Source organism: Scleropages formosus, chromosome 11 (genome assembly GCF_900964775.1).
Source record: "Scleropages formosus chromosome 11, fSclFor1.1, whole genome shotgun sequence".
In the NCBI taxonomy this organism is placed as follows: Eukaryota; Metazoa; Chordata; class Actinopteri; order Osteoglossiformes; family Osteoglossidae; genus Scleropages; species Scleropages formosus.
In genome coordinates this window covers 26,602,066-26,627,810 of record NC_041816.1, presented here as the reverse complement: position 1 = coordinate 26,627,810, position 25,745 = coordinate 26,602,066, and the positions used below count along the sequence as shown (strand labels likewise).

Sequence of the window (25,745 nt, the reverse complement as noted above, 5' to 3'; positions counted from 1 at the left end):
GACCTGCCGGAGAGCAGGCAAAACCTGCCCTGCCACCATTCCCCATAGTATTAATGTATTTATATTGTATTTAACTTTTTATTTTTTATTACATTCTCCTCTTTCAAAATGTATGGAAGTTTTATCATGTTAAATTGTTCTTTTACTGAAAATATGACTTAACCTATTGGAGAACAGGGGTTTTTATGTATTTATTACATATTAAAAGTTAGTAAAGTATAAGACTTAAACAAGACTTACCTGTCGATAGTGATTTTTTCCCTTAATCGATTAATGTCCTTCCTCTTCTCACTTTTTCTTCTCCTACTTCTCCTCTGCACTCTCTGATGGATATTATGAGCTCTGAATTCTCTGCTCTCTTTCGTTCCTCTTTCTTGTCATCACTATTTGTATTTTAATCACATATGCAAACTATTTTTTTTCCAGAACCCCAGAGAAACACACAGGACGACATTATTTCTATTTTTAGAAGGCTGAGGACATTCATTTGATAATGACGCGCTGGGAGAGTAAAGTTCCTGGTTGAGATGATTTGCAGGAATATATCTTGCTGCTAAAAGTATTTACATTAATTATTGCTCAATTTTTATTCTTTCTCCATCATCAACGGTCTATTAATGAGCAGCTAGAAATACTGAATTCCACTACAGTCACACAACTGTAGTGTCACAGGAGAAGAATTTCGACTTATTTATCATTTCATGTAAAAAATATTCTGGTTCATCATTCATAAATCATAATTATTAGTCTTTAGTCTTTCTGTGTCTCTGGAAGTGTTTCAGTCTGACTTTTTTTCTCCCCTTTTGTCACCTTCTCAGTGTCTCAGTTTGTAGGGATCCTTCACCCTCAAAATGTCATTTTATTGCAGCTTTGGCAAAGCAAATCACAGAACTTTTCATTCTATCAATATTAGTCTCAGTTCTGATGAGTTTGTATTTTTAAAAACTGCTAAATTTCAGATAATAAAGGTGTCAATGTGAGAACAGTTTTAGGAGCAGAACATCAAGCTGACCTCACTGTCACCGAGGGGTATTATCTGTTGTTGGAAATCATAAACAGAAACTATAACAGGAACTATAATCCTCCCACATTCTGCTACAGTGTGGTGCTTTGTATTTGCAAAATGCAAAGAAGTAAAATGTGCAATAAATATATATGCACGTGTAACCCGATACACACACACTTTCAGAACCGCTTGTCCCGTACGGGGTCGCAGGGAACCAGAGCCTACCCGGCAACACAGGGCGTAAGGCCAGAGGAGGAGGGGACACACCCAGGACAGGACGCCAGTCCGTCGCAAGGCACCCCGAGCAGGACTTGAACTTCAGACCCACTGGAGAGCAGGACTGTGGTCCAACCCACTGCGCCACCGCACCCCCTTAACCTGATACAATGAAAACAAAATATCTCTCAGTTTCTTGGGAAAAAAATGTATTGAATATTAAAATTCAGCCTCTGGCATTGAAAATAAGGATTTTATTGAGGCAGAATTTATTTCCATGATGTGCAAGTTATAATAAGTATAACAAAACCAAAGACCGATACGCAACAGGAAGGGAGGTCAGAACTGAGAACTTGCAGACACACTTTACTCCAGCAGTTGCCAACAGAACAGGGAGTGAAATAGGAAACAAAGAGATGATCATGATAGATGGTGTGATGCAATTTTATATATTGTAGCTGGTAGGACATCAGCAGAGAAGTGGGTCCAAAAGTTTAAAGAGCCTCCTTGAATAGTGTGAAGGATTCAGCAGTACTGAGGGGTAGGGGGAGTTCAATCCCCCTGATGAGGGCCGAAACTGAGATCTCACCCACTTTCGATTTTGGATGCCTTGAGAGTGAGACCATCAAGCGTCCAGATGTGAAGGAGCACTGCGATCTTGTTACAGTGTCGGGAATGATCATCTCCTCTTGGTCTCGAGGTGAAATGGAAACTTATTTATGCTGTACTTTTAAAAATGCTGAAAAAACACTAAAATTCTTTCCCCAGGCTTTTGGATAAATCTGCAACTTAAATAGAAGTAAATAAATAAAGAAATGTCCACCTTCAGCACCCTTGAACAAGGTACTTACCCTAGTAAAATTTGCATACATGTACACATACATACATACATACATACACTTTCTGAACCGCCTGTCCCATACGGGGTCACGGGGAACCAGAGCCTAACCCAGCAACTCAGGGGATGAGGCTGGAGGGGGAGGGGACACACTCAGGGCAGGGGGCCAGTCTGTCGCAAGGCACCCCAACTCGGACCCCAGACCCACCGGAGAGCAGAACCCAGACCAACCCACTGCGCCGCTGCACCCCCTGTAAAATTTATAACGAAATTTAATTATGTTCACGTTCAGTTTCTGGGCACGACCAGCATAACCTAGTGCTGCAAAGAGTCATTTCTGAAAGTCAAATCAACAGTGGATCAAAATCAGCAGTGGATATGGGTGTCATTCCAAGTGTTTATAGGAAAAAATAGGGAACAAAATGCATCTGGTCAACCTTATATGTATATTACAGTGAGTGATAAAAATTAATGAAATAATGGGAAAAGGTTCAATATATTTGAATCTCCCATATCGACAGAGTACTTATCAAATGCGTTATTGGTGCTGCATCTGTTCCCTCACGTCACACACATTGATATGAGCACATCTTTCATAGAAACAGCAACTTTACTAGCATTATTATCCAAATCAACTATTCAGTCTCAAGCGATTGCAAAGATTCTCATTTTCGTTATTTAAATTAGATCACCTGCATCTATTAATATTGTTGAAATTAATATCAAATCCCCATAAATAAGTTGAAAAACATGCACCTTTTCGCTTTCTACAGCACTGTAATTAAATAAACTTTTTTTTTCACATGCAAATAATTCTCTGATGCACAAAAAGAACTGGCTTCTGTTCTCATTCGCTTGATATTTCATTGAATAGGAAGGAACACAAAACATCAGGTGACCAAAACAGTAGGTAGTTTGCTAAATTTTATTTGGACTTTTTAGCATACATAATTACATGACTCACTTCTTTCAGCCCAATGCGTTACGAGAATGTAATTTTACAGTCTCTGACAAAATATTTAGCGGAGTTAATTTTTTGCCACTCCTAATGTTCACTTTCATTTATACACTTTTGAAATATCCTATGAGAAATGTAATTAAATACAATCATTAATCCTTACTTTTTCTTGTCATACAGTTTATAGTTATCTGGCAATTATAATTTTACAGAGTCAGGAACCATGATAATCTAGTCAACTCCCAGTCAGCTAATGTGGAAATATTAGAAAAAGAGTAGAAAATTCAGTTTTTCCCACCTTCATACACAAATTATATTATGGACACTGAGTAGAGGTGTATTAGTTAGACTCACATGGACATTTGACACAGATGAAGTTGAGTTTCTGAGTCTCAGGCAGACTGACCCACTGATGTTTTTCTCCACATTGTACAGCTCCAGTGTTCCCACAGTGTCCAGTTCCAGTCCCAGTCCCATTACCTAGGAACCAGTTGTCATAGCAGACAGGTTCTGCACTGACCCAGAACCAGAAGCTCAGAGTACAGGAGAAGCGCAGACCCAACCACACATGGGCACTGGTGGCATTTCTAGCCTTCCTCTCCACCCAGTGCTGGATCTTCTCATCGTGGACAGACACCAGGTCTGTGTAGTTCTTTCTGCAGTAGTTCAGGGCTTCATTCCAGGTCATGTTCTCCTGTACCAGGATCAGGAGGTCTGGAGGCAAGGGAGGAGAGAGGAGGGGGGGGGGGGGGGCGTGATTATTCAAATCAACAAAATACCTTCTGGTACAAGAGCAAGACCACAACAGCCCTGCACCGGAAAATATGTTTTTGATAATGAATGACTTAAATTTACAATTCTATGTCCAAGAACAAGTCTAGGTCCAGGTTATTTGAGTTGTTCTGAGAGTTTTCTGCAATCGATGTTCAGGGGTTGGGAATAAAGCATGAGAAGAAATTGATGTGGAAATGTACTAAATAAAAATTTAATCACAAGATACACTGAGAGAGAATGCTGAGAAGAATCCTTAAACAATGGCAATGGCTGATCTTACTGGCACTTTTTCCCCTTAAATAAAACCTCTAGAACTGTACTGGGGTGATTAAGGTACCCCACCACAGTTTTATATTGTTCTAAGTGCATGTCCTTATACTCTTGAAAAGACTGCCTGCAGCTAAGTAATAATCACCGTGAATGAAAAGGACAATAAAGTCTGCATGGATTTTCCTTGTTATCATTTACCCCACAGCTCTCAGACTTTATTTTGAGATCATAATAGATTGTTATATACAGTATACATTTTGTGTTTATATCGTTTTTATAACAATGGTAAAATTGCAAACAAAATGTCTGCTTGAACAGATGGGTTCCCTTTCTGGGAGAAAGAAGAAGATAAAGGTCAGAAAGTTGAATAAGAGATGCATTAAACTGAACTCACCATCATAACACAGGAACGGGTGATTTTCACCACACTGTCGATCATCCCACGTTCCATTGAGTGTCTGTGTGATCGAGGCCACAGTACAGTTCTCATTCCCAGTATTATTATCAGGTTTTCCTGGTGCCCAGTAGCGGAATGAGGAGTTTCTCTGGTCTGACCACTGCCAGTAGTCTTTGTACAGACCAATCCACACAAAGGTTCCAACATTAATCATCCCGTGTATGAGATCATTCTCAGTCTGGTTCCTCACACTGACCAGGTCTGTGTGATTCTCTCTGCAGTATCTCTGCGCCTCCATCCAGGTCCTATTACTTTGATTAATGAAGATGTAGCTCTGGTTGGTTTGTTTTCTCCCTGTGAAAAGTCCAGTGGTTTTAAGACTTTAAAAGCAAGGAACAGCAAAAAAATGGAAATATACACATGAACTCCTAAGGAACAAGTTTTTATCTTCTCCCTAAGAAACAATGTGAATTAATCCATCCATCCATCCATCCAATTTCAATAATTGCTTTGTCCTGAGCAGGGCTGTGGTGAACCAGAGACGTATCCTGGAAGCATTGGAGTGAGAGGGGGATACACCCTGGAGTATTGCAGGAGTAAACTAATGTATGTATCCTGGAATTTCATTTTGTGTGTAAATGTGTCTGAGGCTGAAAGGCACAGTAAGACTCACTGCTGTACTCTTAGTAAGACATGTTAAGTGGAGACTGCACTGCGGGGGAAACTGCAGCCGAAACAGTAACTGTATGTCCCCCAGTCTGGGTCACAGTGATTGTGTTGAGTGCATGATTGGTGAGATCATTTTATTCTACTAAATGTTTATTTTAAACATTTCGAACAGCGTGGCAATTGAACGATTTACTTTTTAAGGATAGAGAACTGAAGGTGGCTTTGCCACGTGACAGTGCTGTAAATGGAAACAAGAGGCAGAAAAATGATTAGGGAGTCACAGGGAAGCATTCTAGTATTCACAGCTATTACCACTGAGAAAGTCCTTAGAAAAAATTTAAACTCCGTAAGCACCGCTTACCATCCATTACTCTAGTAAAATTGATTCTGTTGTGTAAATTTGCTGTATATTATCGTAAGCTGCCAGCTGCACATAGATACCATAGTTGGCGCCCTTGGATGAAATAGATCAGCTTGAATAAATAGATAAAATGAATACGAACTCTATATTTTGTGTACATTTCCTTCCCTTTTTTGCGTACGAACTGAGGTGCTCTGGTTTCCTCCCAAGGTCCCCCTTGTGTTTCAAGTGAACTGGTAACTTTGAGTTGCCCACCTTGTGGACTGGCAACCTGACTAATGGCAGTTGCTTCCAGCATAGGCTCCAAACTGCTGCCATGTTGATTTGTGGTTAAAGAAAGTAAGCGAGAGTAATTAAAATTCCTGTGGTTGAGAATTTTAAAGGAAAACCTGTGTCATAACTGACAGGCTATTTGATGAGCAAAACTAATCCTTTATCCATCCTAAAAATAAAGTAACCAGTGAAAGTCCCACCAACGAAAATGTTCAGAATGTTGAGTTTGAGATAATAAAAGTCCCACAACTCACCATCATAACAAATGAAGAATCCATTGGAACTTCTGGAGTTACATGGAATATCATTCCATTTCCCGTTGTCTCTCATGCCCACACAGTTGGTATTCCCATCCGCAGTGTGAGGTGCTCCTACGCTGCTGTCCCAGTTTGAGAACCCAGTCTGTCCATCACTGTAGAGACGTCTCTCTTCCAGGGACCACTGCCACTTCCACGAGTTTCCCTTCTTCAGTCCTATCCAGGCTGGTCCAGTATAACCAGTGAGGTTTACACTGTTAATCACTCTGTTCATTTCCTCTGGGTTGTCAATGGTAACCAGGTCAGTGTAGTTCTTTCTGCAGTAACTCTGTGCTTCAGTCCAGTTTTTACTCATGTTCACAAAGTGATATTGTTGAGGGAAACATGAGGACAGTGTACAGAGTCCTGTATTGTACAAACACACGTTGATTAGATAATGTAATATTCAGATCGCAATAATCCATAGAGATTTGAAAGTAGACACATTGACACACACATACTTTCCACATTCAGACACATGTTTGTTTTACTCTCATTATGAGGATTTCACACAACAATGTGAGCACCTCAACGGGCTAAGGAGACACCGCAGTTTGGTACATTTATACCGTAGTACAAACAGTGGAGACACTGACCTGAGACCAGCAGGAGGAGAAACACTCGACACTCCATACCTGTGTTCTGTCAGCCTGCAGGGAACACACACAATTTAGACTTATGGGTTTTGTGGCAATGATACTGTCCGGTGCACACAGACACATGTAGGCAACAACACTGACTTGTCATCAGGACCATTTCTTCCTAGCGGTATAATCAGTAGCTCAGAGCCCCATGGTTTTTTTTTTTTTTTTTTTTTAATATTTTATTGAACATTCCTCATTGCCTTTTCACTACAAGCTCTCTCCAATGCATGGCTCAGGCAAATGTTTCTAAGTTTTTTGTTGAAAACAATAATAGTTAAACATTTCCTGTATTTTATCTGATGTTCAAATGATTCCTTTTGGTCTTTTTGTGTTGTTATAGTGTCAGTTATGCATCATGACAGTTTGAATTTATGACTGCCCTCTAATCAACCATTTGAATACATATATCGCTATGTTGTTTATAATACACTGTTTTTGAATGAGTGTATGGAAGCTGTACCATGTTAAATTATTCTTTTACTGAAAATATGACTTCACCCATTGGAGAACAGGGTTGTTACACATTTGACACATATTAAACGCTACTAGAGTACAGGACTTACCTGTGAAGAGTAATTTTTCAGGTGAATCAGGTAAGTGTCCTTCCTGTTTTCACTTGAGCTTCTCGTACCTCTCCTCTACACTCTCTTCTGGATATTACGTGCTTTAAATTTTCTGCTCTGTTTAATTTCTCTGTTCGTTTTCACAGCTTATCACTGTCAATAGTGTAATTACATATTCAAATCCTTTTTTTTTTTTTTTTTCCAGAAGCACAGAGAAACACAATGGCTGACATTATTTCTGTTTTTAGAAGGCTGCGCTGAGTTAAAACAGTGGGAGAGCAAAGTTCCTGACCCTCAGTGCTGAACAGATGAGTTAGTGTTGTACATTCATGCACCGAAATGCAGTGGTGTTCATAGGAGAATAACAAACGTGATCTTCACGTGAAGTTACTTAAGAAAGTCATGTACGATGAGTTACTGCCTGAATAAAAGATGGAAAACACCACACGTTGTCTTGGTAGCAATTGTCCTCGTTTTTAGCAGAACCACGACAATAGACTTGTCAGATTCTGCAGTGTGAACAAGTATCGTGGTGGGAAAGTGTGTCAAAAACACACTGGACGCTGTGAGAAAACTGGAGGCCAAGTTTCATAACTGTCTGTATAAGGAATGGCAAGTTTTTGTGCAATTATATGAATGACCTTTATCATTTCCATGATGAGAACGATTTTAATGTAACTCTGATGTGGATGCGTTTTTTTAACTTTAATACAATCTGGGGAAAAAAATCCACATTTGTGTGTTTTTTTCTCCAGGTGCTTCAGTTTCCTCCTATAGACAGTAACATTTTGTGTGAAATACACAGTTTAATGGATGTTTCTCTGGTATGTGGACATTTGACAAAGGTGTATGATTTTAGGTAGGAAATGAGGGTTTTGGAGTAAAGGAATGTTTCCACTGTTATTTGGTGCCAGCAAAATATTCCTCTGAGTATCAAGCTATTATTTTTTTAATGCCGGGCCTTTTTTTTTCCAATTTTTTTCACCTTCTTTTTATTTTACGGAAAAACAGAACAACTGCTGACCTGTTAAACTGAAAAAAAGTCTTTCGATGTGCAAAATTCCACTTTTAGAAATTTGTCAGTTGTGTCTTGTGCCACGGACCCTATTTATGCTCCTTTTTTAATTTTATCCCACTTCTTGTGAAGTGCTTGTGTGCATCATCAGTAAATTTACCCCGTGGGGTGTGATCAGATCAGACTTCATCAAACCCCAACCTGAACCCATGCAGTATTACAGTCATATTCAATTCTATTTATTTTGATGAAGTGCTCTTCTCACGCAGTGACACAGGACACTTTAACACAGGCATAAGGCAAGAAAAACAAATAAATCAGATAAAGAAACAAAGAAGACAGTTAACTACTGACTATCATAATACAATATCTTTATAGAGCGATAATTATGCCTACTGGCCATGGAGAAAAGGAACAAAAACTCCCAACCGAAAATCGAGGGATAAAAAAATTGCTGGGGGTCCAAGGGCCACTGGTTGCCCACCCCTCCGGGGCATTCTAGATTAAGTAACAATTCTAAGCCAGTTTACAAGTAATAATGATATTGTTGCTGTATGGTAGCTTAAATTCCCAGCTCAGCATGGTACATTCCGTCCATCATGGCAGTTGCTCATCATCTTCAGTCAGCATGGGATGTGTCTGTAACAGTCAGCCGGCCTCCTCAGGCCTCATCTAGGGAGGCAATGTTCAACAAGAAGAAATTTTAAGTAATTTGTAACTTAAACAAATAAATTTAATTGGCATTGGTATAGAAATGGAAAAAACAAACACAGTCAAGTGGAATTACATTTCGAGCTGGAATGCCTGAGTAAACGTGTAAGTCTTTAGTCTGGATTTGAAGACGGTTACAGACGGGACATTTCTGACAGTAATTGGTACACTAGTCCAGAGTTTAGGAGCTCTATAACTAAAGACATGACCTCCTACTGAGGTCTTATTGATCACAGGTACTGTAAGGTAACCTGCATCTAATGAACGGAGATATCATCCTGGGTTATAAAAATTAAATAACATGATAATATTATGCCCACACACTGTCTGAAACTGCTTGTCCCATAAGGGGTCACGGGGAGCTGGAGCCTAACCAGGCAACACAGGGCGTAAGTCTGGAGGGGGAGGGGACACACCCAGGATGGGACATCAGTCTGCCGCAAGACACCCCAACCGGGACTCGAACCCGCGGCCCACCGGAGAGCAGGACACGATCCAACCCACTGCGCTGCCGTGCCCCCCACGTAATAATCTTATATCATAAATAAATATAATCATATAATAAAACATGACACAAATCCATTTGTAAGCTGGTAGGCAATAAGTCCATGTACAGGTGGGACAGACCAGAATGAGTTCTCCACTACCTGCTCTTTCTAATCCAGGTTTATAACAAACAGCTGGTGCCCTAGAGGAATAATCAACATAGACACATGAACAGTTTGTTTGAGAGCCATGGGGAGAAGTACAGTGTAAGTGGAGGTGAGCCCCAATAGCTTCTTGGCAAACAAAGTTGTAGTTCATGGTAGGATGTAATAATTGTGCCTTTCCGTGTGCCACTCCCACACCTACAAGCGCAATGACAGCACCTGGTACCAATCAGCCCGGCCAGCTATAAAGGCAGTTTCCTCCCGGTATCAGGTGTGGAATTTAAAATGCCTACCTACTTGGCTTGTGAATTCAGCGTTCTGCTCCCAACACCCTGGTCTTTGTTCTTGTTTCTCCTGGCTTTCGACCTCTGCTTATTTAACCGTGTTCTACGTTATCGCCTCGCCCCTGAAAAAACTTTGCTCCTTAAAAATCCCACGCCCATCGATTTCATCTGCTTCTGTGATTGTTACGGAAAGAAACCTACCCGCACTTGGGTCCAAACCATACCTCCTGGCCTTTTTACTGACACTGTGCTTAGCCTTTAAGAGACCAGGTTCCCATTTTTGTCTTCTTGATTTTCTTTACAAAACACCTTTGGTTTGGGAATTCTGCTCGTCTTTACGCTGTCTGGACCACGTGGCCACCTGTACACCACAAGCAGCCTGACAGTCTGGCTCCAGCTTCTTTTTTCCCCTTATTTCCCTGTCCTTTGTGATATGCTCATGTTTTGCATTTCTTCTGTCCTCATAAAAATGCCATGCCCTCATACTAAGCACCATATTCTTCGAACTGCTAGCTTTATTTAAGTAAGCAAATCATGTTATGTGAACATATAAATGTGAACAATATAAAGTTGTTAGTAGCTCACATCCACTCCAAATTTGTTTGAGAAATGTAACGCTTTTGTTTGGGGAGCCCTGCCTTCTCAGCACTGGTCCGATTGCTGAAATGCTGTCCGGTGATGTGCTGAATAAAACCTTATTACTTTTATTTGCTGAGTGCTGATAAGTAGTAATAGTATTTCCAGGACAGTTGAACTCGGATGCAGAGTTTGTGTGCTAGTGCTGCTAGAGAATGAGATTGTACAGAATGTACAGAAAATCACAAAAGGAAAATTTGGGACAAAGCAGTAAGATGACATCATCAACGGGACTTTATTGGACAAGGACTATCAAAGACGTGGGAATTTCAGGTGAGGTACACACAGTAAATACACTAAACCTGAGTGCTGAGTGTAATTGTGAACTGGTGTGTGGGGGTGGATCCTCAATGGGAGATGTGATGAATCTAAGTACATTTTAAAGTTCAAAACTATTCCGTCAACCAACTTTAAAACATTTTGCAACCTATCAGAAAGGAAAACTGAGGAAGTCTGAGAAGATTATTTGGGCAGATGAGGCCCTGGTGATCAGCTTTTTGTATTGTGTTTTCAGAAGAGTGAATTACATTCATTTATTTAGCTGACACTTCTCTCCAAAGCAACAATGAACACTATGTAGTGTTACCAGCCCTCACACCTTATTCAACGTGGTGACTTATACTGCTAGATACACTACTTAAACTGGGTCCCTCACCCATACGTGATCTGTTGAACACACACACACTCTCTCTGTCACTCACACACTGTGAGAGAACCTGCACAGCATGTCTTTGGACTGTGGGAGGAAACCAAACCAAACCTACGCAGGCATGGGGGAACATGCAAATTCCACATAGACTGAGGGGGAATCAAACCCACATCCTCTCACACCATGAAGGGACTGTGAGACAGCAACACTACTTGCCGTGCCACCATGCTGCCACAGTAAAAGCTAAATATAACACATAAATACAGTATAAATATAATCTCAAAATATATATCAGACATGATTAAAAAGGTGTGAAGCTACTGTGGGGAAATGATCCCTAGTTCTTCACCTATTCTCTGTAATGAGGAATTACAAGACAAGAAACTGACCTCTGTGACCTCATTCGAAACAAACATGTAACATTTAGGATGGACATATGGATGTTTTTTCCCTTTGCATTGAAATGCAAGGTTTCTCAGAAGTCCAGCTTGATGGGAGTTTATTCACCAACACTGATGTTCGTAAAGCACTACACTAGTGTATGAATGAATTTATCTATGACATTTCCTTCATGAAGCTACATTTTCAATACTGAAATACAAACCACCAGGACTGCAAGAATGTGACAGTGTCTGAGATCTCCGGTTATGCTATTACAGCCTTGCAGTATTGAAGATTAAAGAAAATCTGTAAAAAAGTCTTTTTAAAAATTTGTCCCATATCCAGAGTAAGAAAATAAGATGCTGCCCTTTTCCTAGATTGTTGTCAAAACATGGTTTCAGGCTTCTCACATTCGTGTATAATATCAGCCATTGTTTTTCCTTGGGGTTCTGGGGAAGTGTTTGCATATATCTTCATAATGTTTGCATTGGAAGCCTAAAAAAAAACTGGAAGATACTGGAACTGGAAGAACTGGAAGAGAATAAAATGGAGCCAGAGTGAAAACAAGGTTCAGTAGATGAAGAAGTGACACAAAGAGAATTAACAGATTCAGCGTAAAAATCCCTGCAAACACGTAAGGTTTAGATAATTCTTCTGTAGCTTAGACTCCTTGTTGGTAATAAATACTGGATAGAGAAAGTTTGCAGCTATTATATGTTATTTGTTTGTGTGTGTGTGCTCCAGTTAGAATATTTCTAACTAGAAAATATTTCAGTATTGGCTCATTACAAAAATTTTAATGTTAAAAAAAAAATTCTTAAATGTGACTGAATAAAGCAGCATCTGTGATATGAAATTTACGATCTTATCTTTTCTTCGTTTGTATGTCTTTGTAGGCTCATAAACGAGAATCATGGAATGCAGAATATTTCTTCTTCTGTTTTCAGGTCCGTGTGCTTTGTTGTATTTATTATCTTTTAATGCTTACATTCACTGCAAAAGGTGTTCAAATGAGTGTGTGTGGTTGCGTTACAGGACTCTGTACACTGTCCTCATGTTTCCCTCAACAATATCACTTTGTGAACATGAGTAAGAACTGGACTGAAGCACGGAGTTACTGCAGAGAGAAGTACACTGACCTGGTTACCATTGACAACCCAGAGGAAATGAACAGATTGATTAACAGTGTAAACCTCACTGGTTATACTGGACCAGCCTGGATAGGACTGGAGAAGGGAAACTCGTGGAACTGGCAGTGGTCCCTGGAAGAGAGACGTCTCTACAGTGGCAGAGGGAATAACTTCTCACGCTGGGGCACAGGGGAACCAAACAATTCTGGTGGGAAGGAGAATTGTGTGGGGATGAGAGACAACGGCACCTGGAATGATATTCCCTGTGCCTCTAAAACTCCCACAGGATTCTTTGTTTGTTATGATGGTGAGTACTGTGCTACATAATCTCAAAAAAATATTCATGTGGAGTAAATGTTTAGTTTATCAAAATAATTTGAACAGTATATTTTATGAAATTGTATTATCCAACATTTGACACATACATTTCCGTTGCTGGGAAAATAACCTGCAAAAGTGTTTCGGATAACATTTTTATTGTTTTCAAACTGAATCTCAGCGATCAGGTCTACCACCTTGTACTCAATTGCAACTCCTGCTGTTGTACCCTTGAACAAGCAGTTACCCTAACTTGCTGTAGCACAAATACCCAGCTATATAAACAAGTAAATTATTACAAGCTCTTTTACAGAAAGGCATCAGCTGAATATTTTTACATTTTTAAAGCTTTTTGCGTGGAAAAACAAAGTTAATTTAGGTGCATAAAAGTTATCCTTACTTGTACTGTATTTACACACAGTACAGTAGGACCCTGAAGTACTTGGAAATACAGGTAACACAGCAGTAAACTCCTCACAGACTGGATCTGATCTAAGACAAGATGCAGAAGATGTGCATCAGCAGTGCTGTTCACTGCACCATCAGAACAATTACATGCAGTAAAAATTGAAAAGATTCACTTATTTTCATGTAAATAATAATGAATATTGATCACCAGTCAGTTGAGATAACTTTATTTAAAATACAGTGACATAATGTAGCTTACGAGGCAGAAGGTATGTCCCCAAACATCATGCAAAACGTCACCAACCAGAGACCCTCTCTCCAGGGTACCAACACACACTCTGAAAACTCATCATGCAAATCATGCAGCCTTTGAAAGGGAACAAACCTGAGTCACACTGAACTGCCGGGGTTGTTTCTGGTCTTTTCAGTTCCCTGATCCAGCTATGTTGTCTATTTCTCCACGTTATCAGTTAAAAAATGTACAAACAGATTTTTTTTTTTTAAATCATTCATATTTATTCACCTAGCTGATTCGTTTCTTCAATGCAATGTAAAATGTCAAGCTACTTACAGTTATTTACCCATTTATACATCTCAGCATTGTGTTTTCCGGGGATAATTTAATAAAAGTACTTTGATGAAAGGTACCACAGCTAGAGGTGGGAATCAAACCTGCAACCTTAGGGTTAAAATGAAACAGTTCTAGCCATTATGCTACCAGCTTAACTCACTATTACTTAGGTAATACATTTATTCAAAGCAACTTACAGTAATTTTCCTGTTTATACAGGATGGTGTTCTTAAACTGGGGTCTGTATCTTGATCAAGAGTAGTACAGCTGAAGTAGAAAACAAATGCACTTATGTTTTTTCTGTGAGATATATGATGTTTTGGAGAAAAGTGTCTGCTGAATTCATAAATGTAAATGTTATCATATTCTGATGTGATCAGGGGAGAAGTGAGTTCAAAAGAGGGAGTTTTGGGATGCTTGATATTGAAAATGTACCCCTTTTATAAATCCAATCTTTACAGAGAGAAAACAAACCAACCAGAGATACGTTTTCATTAATCAAAATAATATGAACTGGACGGAGGCACAGAGATACTGCAGAGAGAATTATACAGACCTGGTCAGTGTGAGGAACCAGACTGAGAATGATCTCATACACAAGATGTTTTCAACTGGAACCTGGGTGTGGATCGGTCTGTACAGAGACTACTGGCAGTGGTCAGACCAGAGAAACTCCTCATTCCGCTACTGGAAATTAGGGACACCGGACAATGGTGATGGAAATCAATGTGCTGTGGCCTCGATGACAGCGACAGATAACGGACAATGGGATGATCGACAATGTAATGAAAAGAACCCGTTCATCTGCTATGGAAGTAAATATTGTTATTCATAGGTGCACTGAGGGTATATATGACAATAAAACAGTGAAAATAAACATAATAGTGTTGTCATGACGATCAGCTGCAGTAACAAGACACACAGCAGTTCCAGTCGCAGAATAAGGTGTAAAAGTCAAGCAGGAGGCTGGGGCAGCTGAGGATTCCCAACTCTTTGTGATCCCTTATCACAAACAGCGATAGATTCAGAATTAAATGGCTTTGCAAAAAATTTTTTAAACCTTCTGTGTTCAGAATGTATAGTTTTGATAATTCTGAAGAAGAAAATGATTCAGCCAGTGGTATGTTTCACTCTTCAGATAAGTACAGAGAGTCATTACGGCAAAGGAACAAATAAATCAGGAATATATAAGTAATAAGAGAATATATGAAAAAAAATTACGGCTAAAAGTCCATGCTTCTTTTTTCAGATGAATTCACTACTCAGGTCATTCCTACCTCAGTGGATCCAGGAAGAAACATGAACTTAACCACACGTGAGTAAAATTCAGAAAGTTATTGCATAAAATCATTTGCAAAATGTGTGTGTGTGTGTGTGTGTGTGTGTGTGCAAAATCTCATATATAAATGTATGTATACATATATATGTATAAAGCCAATTTCTTCTTTTTAAACCATTTTTCTTCAAGCATTTGCTTTGTTATGAGCCCGAGGCTGTCTCCGGTTGTAGTGGTGTGTAACAAAGTTTGTACCAAGTTATTTCATTTGAATAAATAGGACTGCAAGTATTGTTCAACAAACACTACCTGCAGTCCTATTTATTGTTCTTATGAAAGAAAGGCAATAATTGACGTTCAGACAAAAAGAACACACTAGAACACCTTAGAAAAGTCGATTGAATCCCAGGTGAACTAATCAAAGCCAAACCATTTTAATCCTTCACAATAAGCAACATAAAATTTCAAAGTGAAAGTAAGAAAATAAAATGAGCTATGACTGAGAAATATTGCTTCCAAAAACCACCAGTTTGATGTCTTGCAGATGGAGTCACAACTCATGAAATGAGCTCTTCCACTAGTGAGTTTTGCTTTTAAAAATTGAATTTAAAATCAAGCAAATGGGTCCAGTAGAGATAATCAAATTTATACTTACCAAATTTAACTGTAGAAACCTCAGAATTTAAGAGTTTTAAGATTCACGTGACAATTAAAAGTGGAAATGAGAAAATAAAATAAGCTATCTGTGAGAAATGCTGCTACCGGAAGCCATCAGTTTGTTGTCTTGCAGATGAAGTCACTGCTCATGTCAATTCCACCACAGTCGAATCACAGTAAGTGGTTTTTTTTTATTCTTATTCTGTGAACTTCAGTTCAGAATCTTTCAATCTGAAAGAAACACCTAGATTTAAATATTTAATTTGTGGCTTCATGTTTGTTTACAGGCAAACTGGGACCCTGGGTGGAGTAACAAGTTCCTCTACAAGTGAGTTTTACTTTACAAAATTGCATTTAAAATCATAAGCAAAAGGTTTCAGTAGAGTTGATAAAATTTATGATTCACCAAAGCTCCATCTCTACTCTTTTTTTAAACTCATCAAATTGCTTTGAATTTGATCTATGAAAACCAGTCCTTTCACTCAGTACGTTTTACACTCACTGTTCATAAAAATCCATCCACTGATCGCTCCATTGCCTGTAACCGCTTATCCAATGCAAGTTTTTCCAGAAGCTTCCAAAACACCATGAGATGGGTAGATGGGCTATTGATAATAGCTGGATGGATGGATATTCATTTAAACTGCATTGATCCTGAAGATATTTATCTCATCAGGACAAACATAAGACCCCATTTTAATACTGGTGCATTAGGTGCAAATTGTGTTTTAGTGCTGTAGAGCAAAGAACACTTTAACATAAAACAATAATAATAAAAATAAAAATTGTAGCTACAGTATTTATAATAGAGAAACATAGAAAGATATAAGAAATATTACTACAGTATTTATAACAGAGGGGGTGCGGTGGCGCAGTTGGTTGGACCGGGTCCTTGTCTCTGGCGGGTCTGGGGTTCGAGTCCCGCTTGGGGTGCCTTGCGACGAACTGGCATCCCGTCCTTACGCCCTGAGTTGCCGGGTAGGCTCCGGTGCCCTGTGACCCCGTATGGGACAAGTGGTTTAGAAAGTGTGTGTGTGTGTATTTATGACAGAGAGAGAAAATGTGTTTGTAGGTATAAGAAACTTTAATGTTTGCTTTTCCAGTGTTCGTTGGCGTTTCATCTTTTTCTGATAACTTTCTTATTTCCACTTTAGTTTCGGTCATGATCATTTACCTTTTCTTTGATGCATCACCATCACTTGCATCACATTTATGCTTTGGTTCCATAGTTAGGAGTGTAAAAACAAAAAAATTAAAGCCAAAAGCAGTAACACACAAGACACTGTTAACAGCAATGTGGTCCGTGTCATACTGAGTGGGCAGGAGACTGAGGCAGGCGTGTGGACTCTATCGTGGGTTCTTTATTGTCGGTACACAAGAAAGCATGCGAGATTTGTGGTCAGGAACAGGCATGGGTCGGTCAATGCACAAACGTAGGTCTTGGGGAGAATCCACTGTAGTAGTCGAGGAGGCGATCCAAGCACCAGGAACCGTGGACATCAGGAAGGGGAACGAGGGACTGAGGAGAATGAGGGACTTGGAAGGACGGGTAGATTGTAATGGATCCACTGGAGAACACTGGAGAGTCTAGTTTCTCAAATGAGAGATTCCACAACCAGGGTGCGTGTGTGTGTGTGTGTGTGTGTGTGTGTGTGTGTGTGTGTGTGTGTGTGTGTGTGTGTGTTCTGATTTCGACCAGGTGCAAATGTTCAGTATGAGACAGTGGGTGTGATAATCCCACTGAAACGAGCAAAGTCTTTGTCCTATATTGAGCTCATGTTCCTACAAGCCAACAAACTGCTGTAAACACAAAATATTTTGATGTGTGTCACAAAGTGGGGGGAGGGGGTGAACATACTAAGAACATACTAGAGCACCTTAGAAAAGCTTATAGAAACCCAGGTGAACTAATAAAAGCATAACCATTCTAATGCTTCACAATAAGCAACATACTAATTCAGAGTGAAAGTAAATAAATAAAATGAGCTATGTATGAGAAATACTGCTTCCAATAACCACCAGTTTTTTCTCTTGCAGATGGAGTCACAACTGACGGAATGAGCTCTTCCACAAGTGAGTTTTTATTTTTAAAAATTGCATTCAAGATCATAAGCAAAAGGTTCCAGTAGAGCTGATCAGACTTGTTCTCTCCAGATCTACCTGTAGAAGCCTCAGAATGTCAGATTTTTAAGATGGGTGCTTCACCGATCCTCGTCTCTAGGGTTGGATGTGGATCCAAATATGGCTCATTCTTTGTGAAGTTGCATGTTCTTGTAGGTTTCATCTCACAGTCAGACAACACCATCTTTCGATTGAATTGTTTATTTTAAATTGTCCCTAGTATGAGTGTGTGTGGTGACCCTCTGATGGATTGGAGCACTTCCGTAGCCTAGAACCTCATGTTTCTGACATTGGCTCCAGACCGATATGCCGCTGCATTAATGTGAGAGATTATCAATATTTCTCAGATACATGACAATTCAAAGTAGAAGTCAGTAAAAAATATAAGCTATATGGGAGAAATATTGCTACCAAAAGCCACCAGTCTGTTTTCTTGCAGACGGGGTCACAACTGATGGAATGAGCTCTTCCGCAAGTGAGTTTTTACTTTCAAAAATTGCATTCAAAATCATGAGCAGAAGGTTCCAGTAGAGCTGATCAAATTTATTCTCACCAGATAAAACTGCAGAAGCCTCAGAATTTCACATTTTTAACATGGCTTCTTCACCAATCCTCAACTCCAGGGTTGGATGTGGATGCAAATATGGCTCAGTCTTTGTGAATTTGCATGTTCTTGTAGGTTTCATCGCACAGTCAGACAACACCATCTTTCGATTGAATTGTTTATTTTAAATTGTCCCTAGTATGAATGTGTGTGGTGACCCTCTGATGGATTGGAGCACTTCCGTAGCCTAGAACCTCATGTTTCTGACATTGGCTCCAGACCGATATGCCGCTGCATTAACGTGAGAGATTATCAATATTTCTCAGATACATGACAATTCAAAGTAGCAGTGAGTAAGTAAAATGAGCTATGTGTGAGAAATATTGCTTCCAAAATGCAACACCAGTTTGTTTTCTTGCAGATGGAGTCACAACTGACGGAATGAGCTCTTCCACAAGTGAGTTTTTACTTTTAAAAACTGCATTTAAAATCATAAGCAAAAGGTTCCAGTAGAGCTGATCAAATTTGTTCTCTCCAGATCTACCTGTAGAAGCCTCAGAATGTCAGATTTTTAAGATGGGTGCTTCACCGATCCTCGTCTCTAGGGTTGGATGTGGATCCAAATATGGCTCATTCTTTGTGAAGTTGCATGTTCTTGTAGGTTTCATCTCACAGTCAGACAACACCATCTTTCGATTGAATTGTTTATTTTAAATTGTCCCTAGTATGAGTGTGTGTGGCTACCCTCTGATGGATTGGAGCACTTCCGTAGCCTAGAACCTCATGTTTCCGGCATTGGCTCCAGACCGATATTCCGCTGCATTAACGAGAGAGATTATCAATATTTCTCAGATACATGACAATTCAAAGTAGCAGTGAGTAAGTAAAATGAGCTATGTGTGAGAAATATTGCTTCCAAAATGCAACACCAGTTTGTTTTCTTGCAGATGGAGTCACAACTGACGGAATGAGCTCTTCCACAAGTGAGTTTTTACTTTTAAAAACTGCATTTAAAATCATAAGCAAAAGGTTCCAGTAGAGCTGATCAAATTTGTTCTCTCCAGATCTACCTGTAGAAGCCTCAGAATGTCAGATTTTTAAGATGGGTGCTTCACCGATCCTCGTCTCTAGGGTTGGATGTGGATCCAAATATGGCTCATTCTTTGTGAAGTTGCATGTTCTTGTAGGTTTCATCTCACAGTCAGACAACACCATCTTTCGATTGAATTGTTTATTTTAAATTGTCCCTAGTATGAGTGTGTGTGGCTACCCTCTGATGGATTGGAGCACTTCCGTAGCCTAGAACCTCATGTTTCTGACATTGGCTCCAGACCGATATGCCGCTGCATTAATGTGAGAGATTATCAATATTTCTCAGATACATGACAATTCAAAGTAGCAGTGAGTAAGTAAAATGAGCTATGTGTGAGAAATATTGCTTCCAAAATGCAACACCAGTTTGTTTTCTTGCAGATGGAGTCACAACTGACGGAATGAGCTCTTCCACAAGTGAGTTTTTACTTTTAAAAACTGCATTTAAAATCATAAGCAAAAGGTTCCAGTAGAGCTGATCAAATTTGTTCTCTCCAGATCTACCTGTAGAAGCCTCAGAATGTCAGATTTTTAAGATGGGTGCTTCACCGATCCTCGTCTCTAGGGTTGGATGTGGATCCAAATATGGCTCATTCTTTGTGAAGTTGCATGTTCTTGTAGGTTTCATCTCACAGTCAGACAACACCATCTTTCGATTGAATTGTTTATTTTAAATTGTCCCTAGTATGAGTGTGTGTGGCTACCCTCTGATGGATTGGAGCACTTCCGTAGCCTAGAACCTCATGTTTCTGACATTGGCTCCAGACCGATATGCCGCTGCATTAATGTGAGAGATTATCAATATTTCTCAGATACATGACAATTCAAAGTAGCAGTGAGTAAGTAAAATGAGCTATGTGTGAGAAATATTGCTTCCAAAATGCAACACCAGTTTGTTTTCTTGCAGATGGAGTCACAACTGACGGAATGAGCTCTTCCACAAGTGAGTTTTTACTTTTAAAAACTGCATTTAAAATCATAAGCAAAAGGTTCCAGTAGAGCTGATCAAATTTGTTCTCTCCAGATCTACCTGTAGAAGCCTCAGAATGTCAGATTTTTAAGATGGGTGCTTCACCGATCCTCGTCTCTAGGGTTGGATGTGGATCCAAATATGGCTCATTCTTTGTGAAGTTGCATGTTCTTGTAGGTTTCATCGCACAGTCAGACAACACCATCTTTCGATTGAATTGTTTATTTTAAATTGTCCCTAGTATGAATGTGTGTGGTGACCCTCTGATGGATTGGAGCACTTCCGTAGCCTAGAACCTCATGTTTCTGACATTGGCTCCAGACCGATATGCCGCTGCATTAATGTGAGAGATTATCAATATTTCTCAGATACATGAAAATTCAAAGTAGAAGTCAGTAAAAAATATAAGCTATATGGGAGAAATATTGCTACCAAAAGCCACCAGTCTGTTTTCTTGCAGACAGAGTCACAACTGATGGAATGAGCTCTTCCGCAAGTGAGTTTTTACTTTCAAAAATTGCATTCAAAATCATAAGCAGAAGGTTCCAGTAGAGCTGATCAAATTTATTCTCACCAGATAAAACTGCAGAAGCCTCAGAATTTCACATTTTTAACATGGCTTCTTCACCAATCCTCAACTCCAGGGTTGGATGTGGATGCAAATATGGCTCAGTCTTTGTGAATTTGCATGTTCTTGTAGGTTTCATCGCACAGTCAGACAACACCATCTTTCGATTGAATTGTTTATTTTAAATTGTCCCTAGTATGAGTGTGTGTGGTGACCCTCTGATGGATTGGAGCACTTCCGTAGCCTAGAACCTCATGTTTCTGACATTGGCTCCAGACCGATATGCCGCTGCATTAATGTGAGAGATTATCAATATTTCTCAGATACATGACAATTCAAAGTAGAAGTCAGTAAAAAATATAAGCTATATGGGAGAAATATTGCTACCAAAAGCCACCAGTCTGTTTTCTTGCAGACGGGGTCACAACTGATGGAATGAGCTCTTCCGCAAGTGAGTTTTTACTTTCAAAAATTGCATTCAAAATCATGAGCAGAAGGTTCCAGTAGAGCTGATCAAATTTATTCTCACCAGATAAAACTGCAGAAGCCTCAGAATTTCACATTTTTAACATGGCTTCTTCACCAATCCTCAACTCCAGGGTTGGATGTGGATGCAAATATGGCTCAGTCTTTGTGAATTTGCATGTTCTTGTAGGTTTCATCGCACAGTCAGACAACACCATCTTTCGATTGAATTGTTTATTTTAAATTGTCCCTAGTATGAATGTGTGTGGTGACCCTCTGATGGATTGGAGCACTTCCGTAGCCTAGAACCTCATGTTTCTGACATTGGCTCCAGACCGATATGCCGCTGCATTAACGTGAGAGATTATCAATATTTCTCAGATACATGACAATTCAAAGTAGCAGTGAGTAAGTAAAATGAGCTATGTGTGAGAAATATTGCTTCCAAAATGCAACACCAGTTTGTTTTCTTGCAGATGGAGTCACAACTGACGGAATGAGCTCTTCCACAAGTGAGTTTTTACTTTTAAAAACTGCATTTAAAATCATAAGCAAAAGGTTCCAGTAGAGCTGATCAAATTTGTTCTCTCCAGATCTACCTGTAGAAGCCTCAGAATGTCAGATTTTTAAGATGGGTGCTTCACCGATCCTCGTCTCTAGGGTTGGATGTGGATCCAAATATGGCTCATTCTTTGTGAAGTTGCATGTTCTTGTAGGTTTCATCTCACAGTCAGACAACACCATCTTTCGATTGAATTGTTTATTTTAAATTGTCCCTAGTATGAGTGTGTGTGGCTACCCTCTGATGGATTGGAGCACTCCCCTAGCCTAGAACCTCAAATTTATTCTCACCAGATTTAATTGTTGAAGCCTCAGAATTTCAGATTTTTAACATTCACCAAGGCCCCAATTAGGTACACTTTTTTACCACTAAAATCTGTACATTTTCACTGAGCGTTAAGCATTTTTCAGTAACATGTTCTGTTTATCTTAAAGTTCCCTTCAGGGACATGGTTGCTTCACTTATCCTGGACTCTAGGGTTGGATGTGGGTTTGAATTTCACTCAGTCTTTTTTTTTTAAATTTTTGTTCTCCCTATCTTCATTAAATTTCATGTTCAAGTTGTTTTTATTGTCATTCCTCTGTATAGCTTGTATACACTGGAACTTAATGTCGTTTCTCTGGAGACCATGGTGCAACACAAAGCAGGAGCACAAGACTGTAAAGAAATACACAGGCATGGGCTCTGAACTTTGGGCAGTTTGTAATGTTTGGAGTCATGTTGGGTTAGCCATTTGACTGTGCCAGGGGAACGTTGGGAGGCAGCAGGGTGTTGAGTAATCTGACTGCCTCAGGAAAGAATCTGTTGTGGAGTCTGCTGGTGTTGGCACAGATTCTCCTGTACAAAGGTCCTGATGACCCCATTTTAATACAGGTGTATTAGGTGCAGATTATGTTTTCGTTCTGTGGAGCAAAGAAAACTGCATTAATCTCTTGTATAACGCATGTACCTCTGAAAAGTGCTCAAGACACTACTGCACTATGGGAAGAAAGAAAGAAACTCCTTAACCCCGTGGACATGTCCTCCTACCAGGGGACAGTGTCGGATGACTGTAGTGGATTAAAACCCTTCACTGTTTCCAGAGTTTTACGACAATGCAAGTCCTCCAGAGTGGCAGGGCTGCAGGGGTCGATGATATTTGTCCAGATATGCTAAAAGTTGGGGTTGGGGCTGTGTGGTTAATGCACCTCTTCAGTGCTATGGTTAGGAGTGTAAAAACAAAAAAATTAAAGCGAAATGCAGTATCACACAAGGCACTGTTCACAGCAATGTGGTCCATGTCAAACTGAGCAGGCAGGAGGCTGAGGTAGTGTGTGGACTCTTATCACGGGATCTTAACTGTCAGTACACAAGAGAGCAGGCTAAATTTGTGGTGAGGAACAGGCATGGGTTGGTCAAAGCCCAAACGTAGGTCTTGGGGAGAATCCACTGTCAGACTCGAGGAGGTGTTGCAAGTGTTGGGAGTAGTGGATGTCAGGAGCAGAAACGAGGGATTGAGGCGAATGAGGGACTTGGAAGGGCAGGTAGATTGTCGTGGATTCACTCTAGAGCGGTGGAGAGACGGGTTTCTCAAATGAGATTCCACAGCCAGGGTATGCAGATGCATCTTCTTTATACCCTGCTCTGATTTCAGGCAGGTGTGGACGTTCGTGACGAGGTCCTGAGCATGACAGTTTGACTGAACAGAACAAAGTCTTTGTCGTACCTCAAGCTCATGTGCTCACGAGCCAACGAACCGCTGTAAACGTGTAATGTTTGAATGTGTGTCACAATGTAACGCCGTAACCCGGGACTTGCAATTACTAAACAGCATTGTTTAGTAACATGTTCAGTTTATCATAACCATTACCTCATGTTTCTGAAATTTGCTCCAGACCACTGTGCCGATGCAATAACATGAGAGATTTTCAATATTTCTCAGATACATGATACCCAATTTAATTTAGTTACCTTTTCAATTTTCCCTCTAGATCCACTGCTCTTGGTCCAGGAGAATAAAACTTGGAATGAAGCCCTGAGATACTGCCGAGATAACAATATGGAGCTGGTGTCTGTCCACAATGCCGATGTCCAGAAGTGGGTGGAGGAGACGGTGAAAAATGCCACCAGTGGCCATGTGTGGCTGGGTCTGCGTTATACCTGTGTCCTAAACTTCTGGTTCTGGGTCAGCGCACAATCCATTCAGTACGAACACTGGGCTCCCAGCAATGAGACAGGAGCCATAGACTGTGGAACTACAGGAGCTGTGAAATCTTCAGAAGGTTATAAGTGGGTCCCTCTCCTTGACACTGAGAAGCTCAACTTCATCTGCTACAAATGTTTGTTAGTCTGATCCAAGGACCTGTGGTTAGTACCTGGATTGTGTTGAGCAGATGTTTGAATGTTTATTACATACAGTTTAGACTCCTTTGCTGTGGACTCCTTATTTTAAATCCGTACACTGAACACAGACATGTGAACAGAAAAAGTGAAGATACATTTTTAGTTTTTTATTTTTATAACTTTTGAATATATTTTGAAAAGGTGTTTTATAAGTAGGATAGTTATTTTTTGGTGATGGTATTATCTCTTATAGCCAGATTGTAGCAGAAGTTTGTCTTAACATGCCTGCAATATTACTTCACACAGACTTACATGTGTGCTTCAGTTGTAAACCTTCAAGATGAATTTTGTCAAATCTATTTAAAAAAATAATAATAAAATAATAAAGCCAGTACTCACAAATTATAACTTGTTCATCTCAGTCACTTCAGCAACCATGAACAGAAGGTAGTAAGACAAACTGTTTTACAAATAATCGGATGTATTCACTCGTGACGATGGAGACGTTGGCTGCATACCCAGTCTGAAGTTGAAAAACAATCTAGTAGATGATACCACAAGGGATGACACCCCTGCTACAACTCTATCCCACAACCCCTTTATAAGGAAGTTTAAGAATACATGTAAAATCTTTTGGAAAGAAGTTGGATTAAGAAATCTGTATCAGTTTATTCCTCGCCAGTGGTGTGTGTACAGAAAAAGAACAGTGGCTTAAACCTCTGTGTAGATTTTCAAGAGTTGAATCACAATCCCCCTGAGTTGGCATCCCCTCCCGTGGATACCAGAGCTGCTGGATAGTTTGGGTGGCAATGCATGGTTTTCCACTCTGGATCAGGGTAGTGCCTATCATCAAGGCTTTGGAAGTAAAGAATCCAGATGTGTTACAGTTTTTAGCACACCCTGAGGGCTATATGAGTGGGTCCGCATACCGTTTGAATTGACAAATGCCTCAGCAACATTTCAGAGATATATGGAAAGAGTGTTGGAGGATCTTAGAGATGTGTGCTGAGTCTTATACTTAGAAGATGTGCTTTGCTACTCAAAGACCTTTAGGGAACATGTGGACCACCTCAAAAAAGTACTGCATTGTATGTGTGAACATGGCATAAACCTTCAGCCAAAGAAGTGTGAGCTGTTTAACAGGAAAGTG

General features: G+C 39.9%; 2 protein-coding genes and 2 long non-coding RNA genes across 4 annotated transcripts; 3 read left to right on the top strand and 1 right to left on the bottom strand.

Annotated features, from left to right (window-relative positions):
• Positions 1-3,358: 3,358 nt before the first annotated feature.
• Positions 3,359-6,092, bottom strand: LOC114911908 (C-type mannose receptor 2-like). Its single transcript, XM_029256398.1, has 3 exons — positions 6,020-6,092; positions 4,457-4,804; positions 3,359-3,732 (listed from the first exon to the last, which is right to left on the bottom strand). Exons 1-3 carry the CDS (start codon positions 6,090-6,092, stop codon positions 3,359-3,361), a joined length of 795 nt encoding a protein of 264 aa, XP_029112231.1.
• Positions 6,093-12,195: 6,103 nt separating this feature from the next.
• On the top strand, positions 12,196-12,656 carry LOC108934004 (uncharacterized). The gene is made up of 3 exons (XR_003797992.1): positions 12,196-12,225; positions 12,488-12,538; positions 12,627-12,656. It is a non-coding gene; the product is annotated as an uncharacterized LOC108934004 (long non-coding RNA).
• Positions 12,657-12,676: 20 nt separating this feature from the next.
• On the top strand, positions 12,677-24,684 carry LOC114909070 (macrophage mannose receptor 1-like). The gene is made up of 3 exons (XM_029256397.1): positions 12,677-13,028; positions 14,480-14,833; positions 24,244-24,684. The coding sequence occupies exons 1-3, from the start codon at positions 12,677-12,679 to the stop codon at positions 24,603-24,605; spliced, it is 1,068 nt and encodes a 355-aa protein (XP_029112230.1). The 3' UTR covers positions 24,606-24,684.
• LOC114911856 (uncharacterized) lies at positions 18,001-21,704 on the top strand. The gene is made up of 3 exons (XR_003797988.1): positions 18,001-18,024; positions 18,512-18,547; positions 21,662-21,704. It is a non-coding gene; the product is annotated as an uncharacterized LOC114911856 (long non-coding RNA).
• Positions 24,685-25,745: the final 1,061 nt, after the last annotated feature.

Excerpts from the sequence above, each read along its gene's own strand:
- LOC114909070 (XM_029256397.1), top strand. The coding sequence starts at position 12,677 with ATGAGTAAGAACTGGACTGAAGCACGGAGTTACTGCAGAGAGAAGTAC. Across the intron at positions 13,029-14,479 it reads ATTCTTTGTTTGTTATGATG|AGAGAAAACAAACCAACCAG; the intron begins GTGAGTACTGTG and ends CAATCTTTACAG. Across the intron at positions 14,834-24,243 it reads CCCGTTCATCTGCTATGGAA|ATCCACTGCTCTTGGTCCAG; the intron begins GTAAATATTGTT and ends TTTTCCCTCTAG.
- LOC114911908 (XM_029256398.1), bottom strand. The coding sequence starts at position 6,092 with ATGAGAGACAACGGGAAATGGAATGATATTCCATGTAACTCCAGAAGT. Across the intron at positions 4,805-6,019 it reads TGGATTCTTCATTTGTTATG|AAACCAACCAGAGCTACATC; the intron begins ATGGTGAGTTGT and ends CAGGGAGAAAAC. Across the intron at positions 3,733-4,456 it reads CCCGTTCCTGTGTTATGATG|ACCTCCTGATCCTGGTACAG; the intron begins GTGAGTTCAGTT and ends CCTTGCCTCCAG.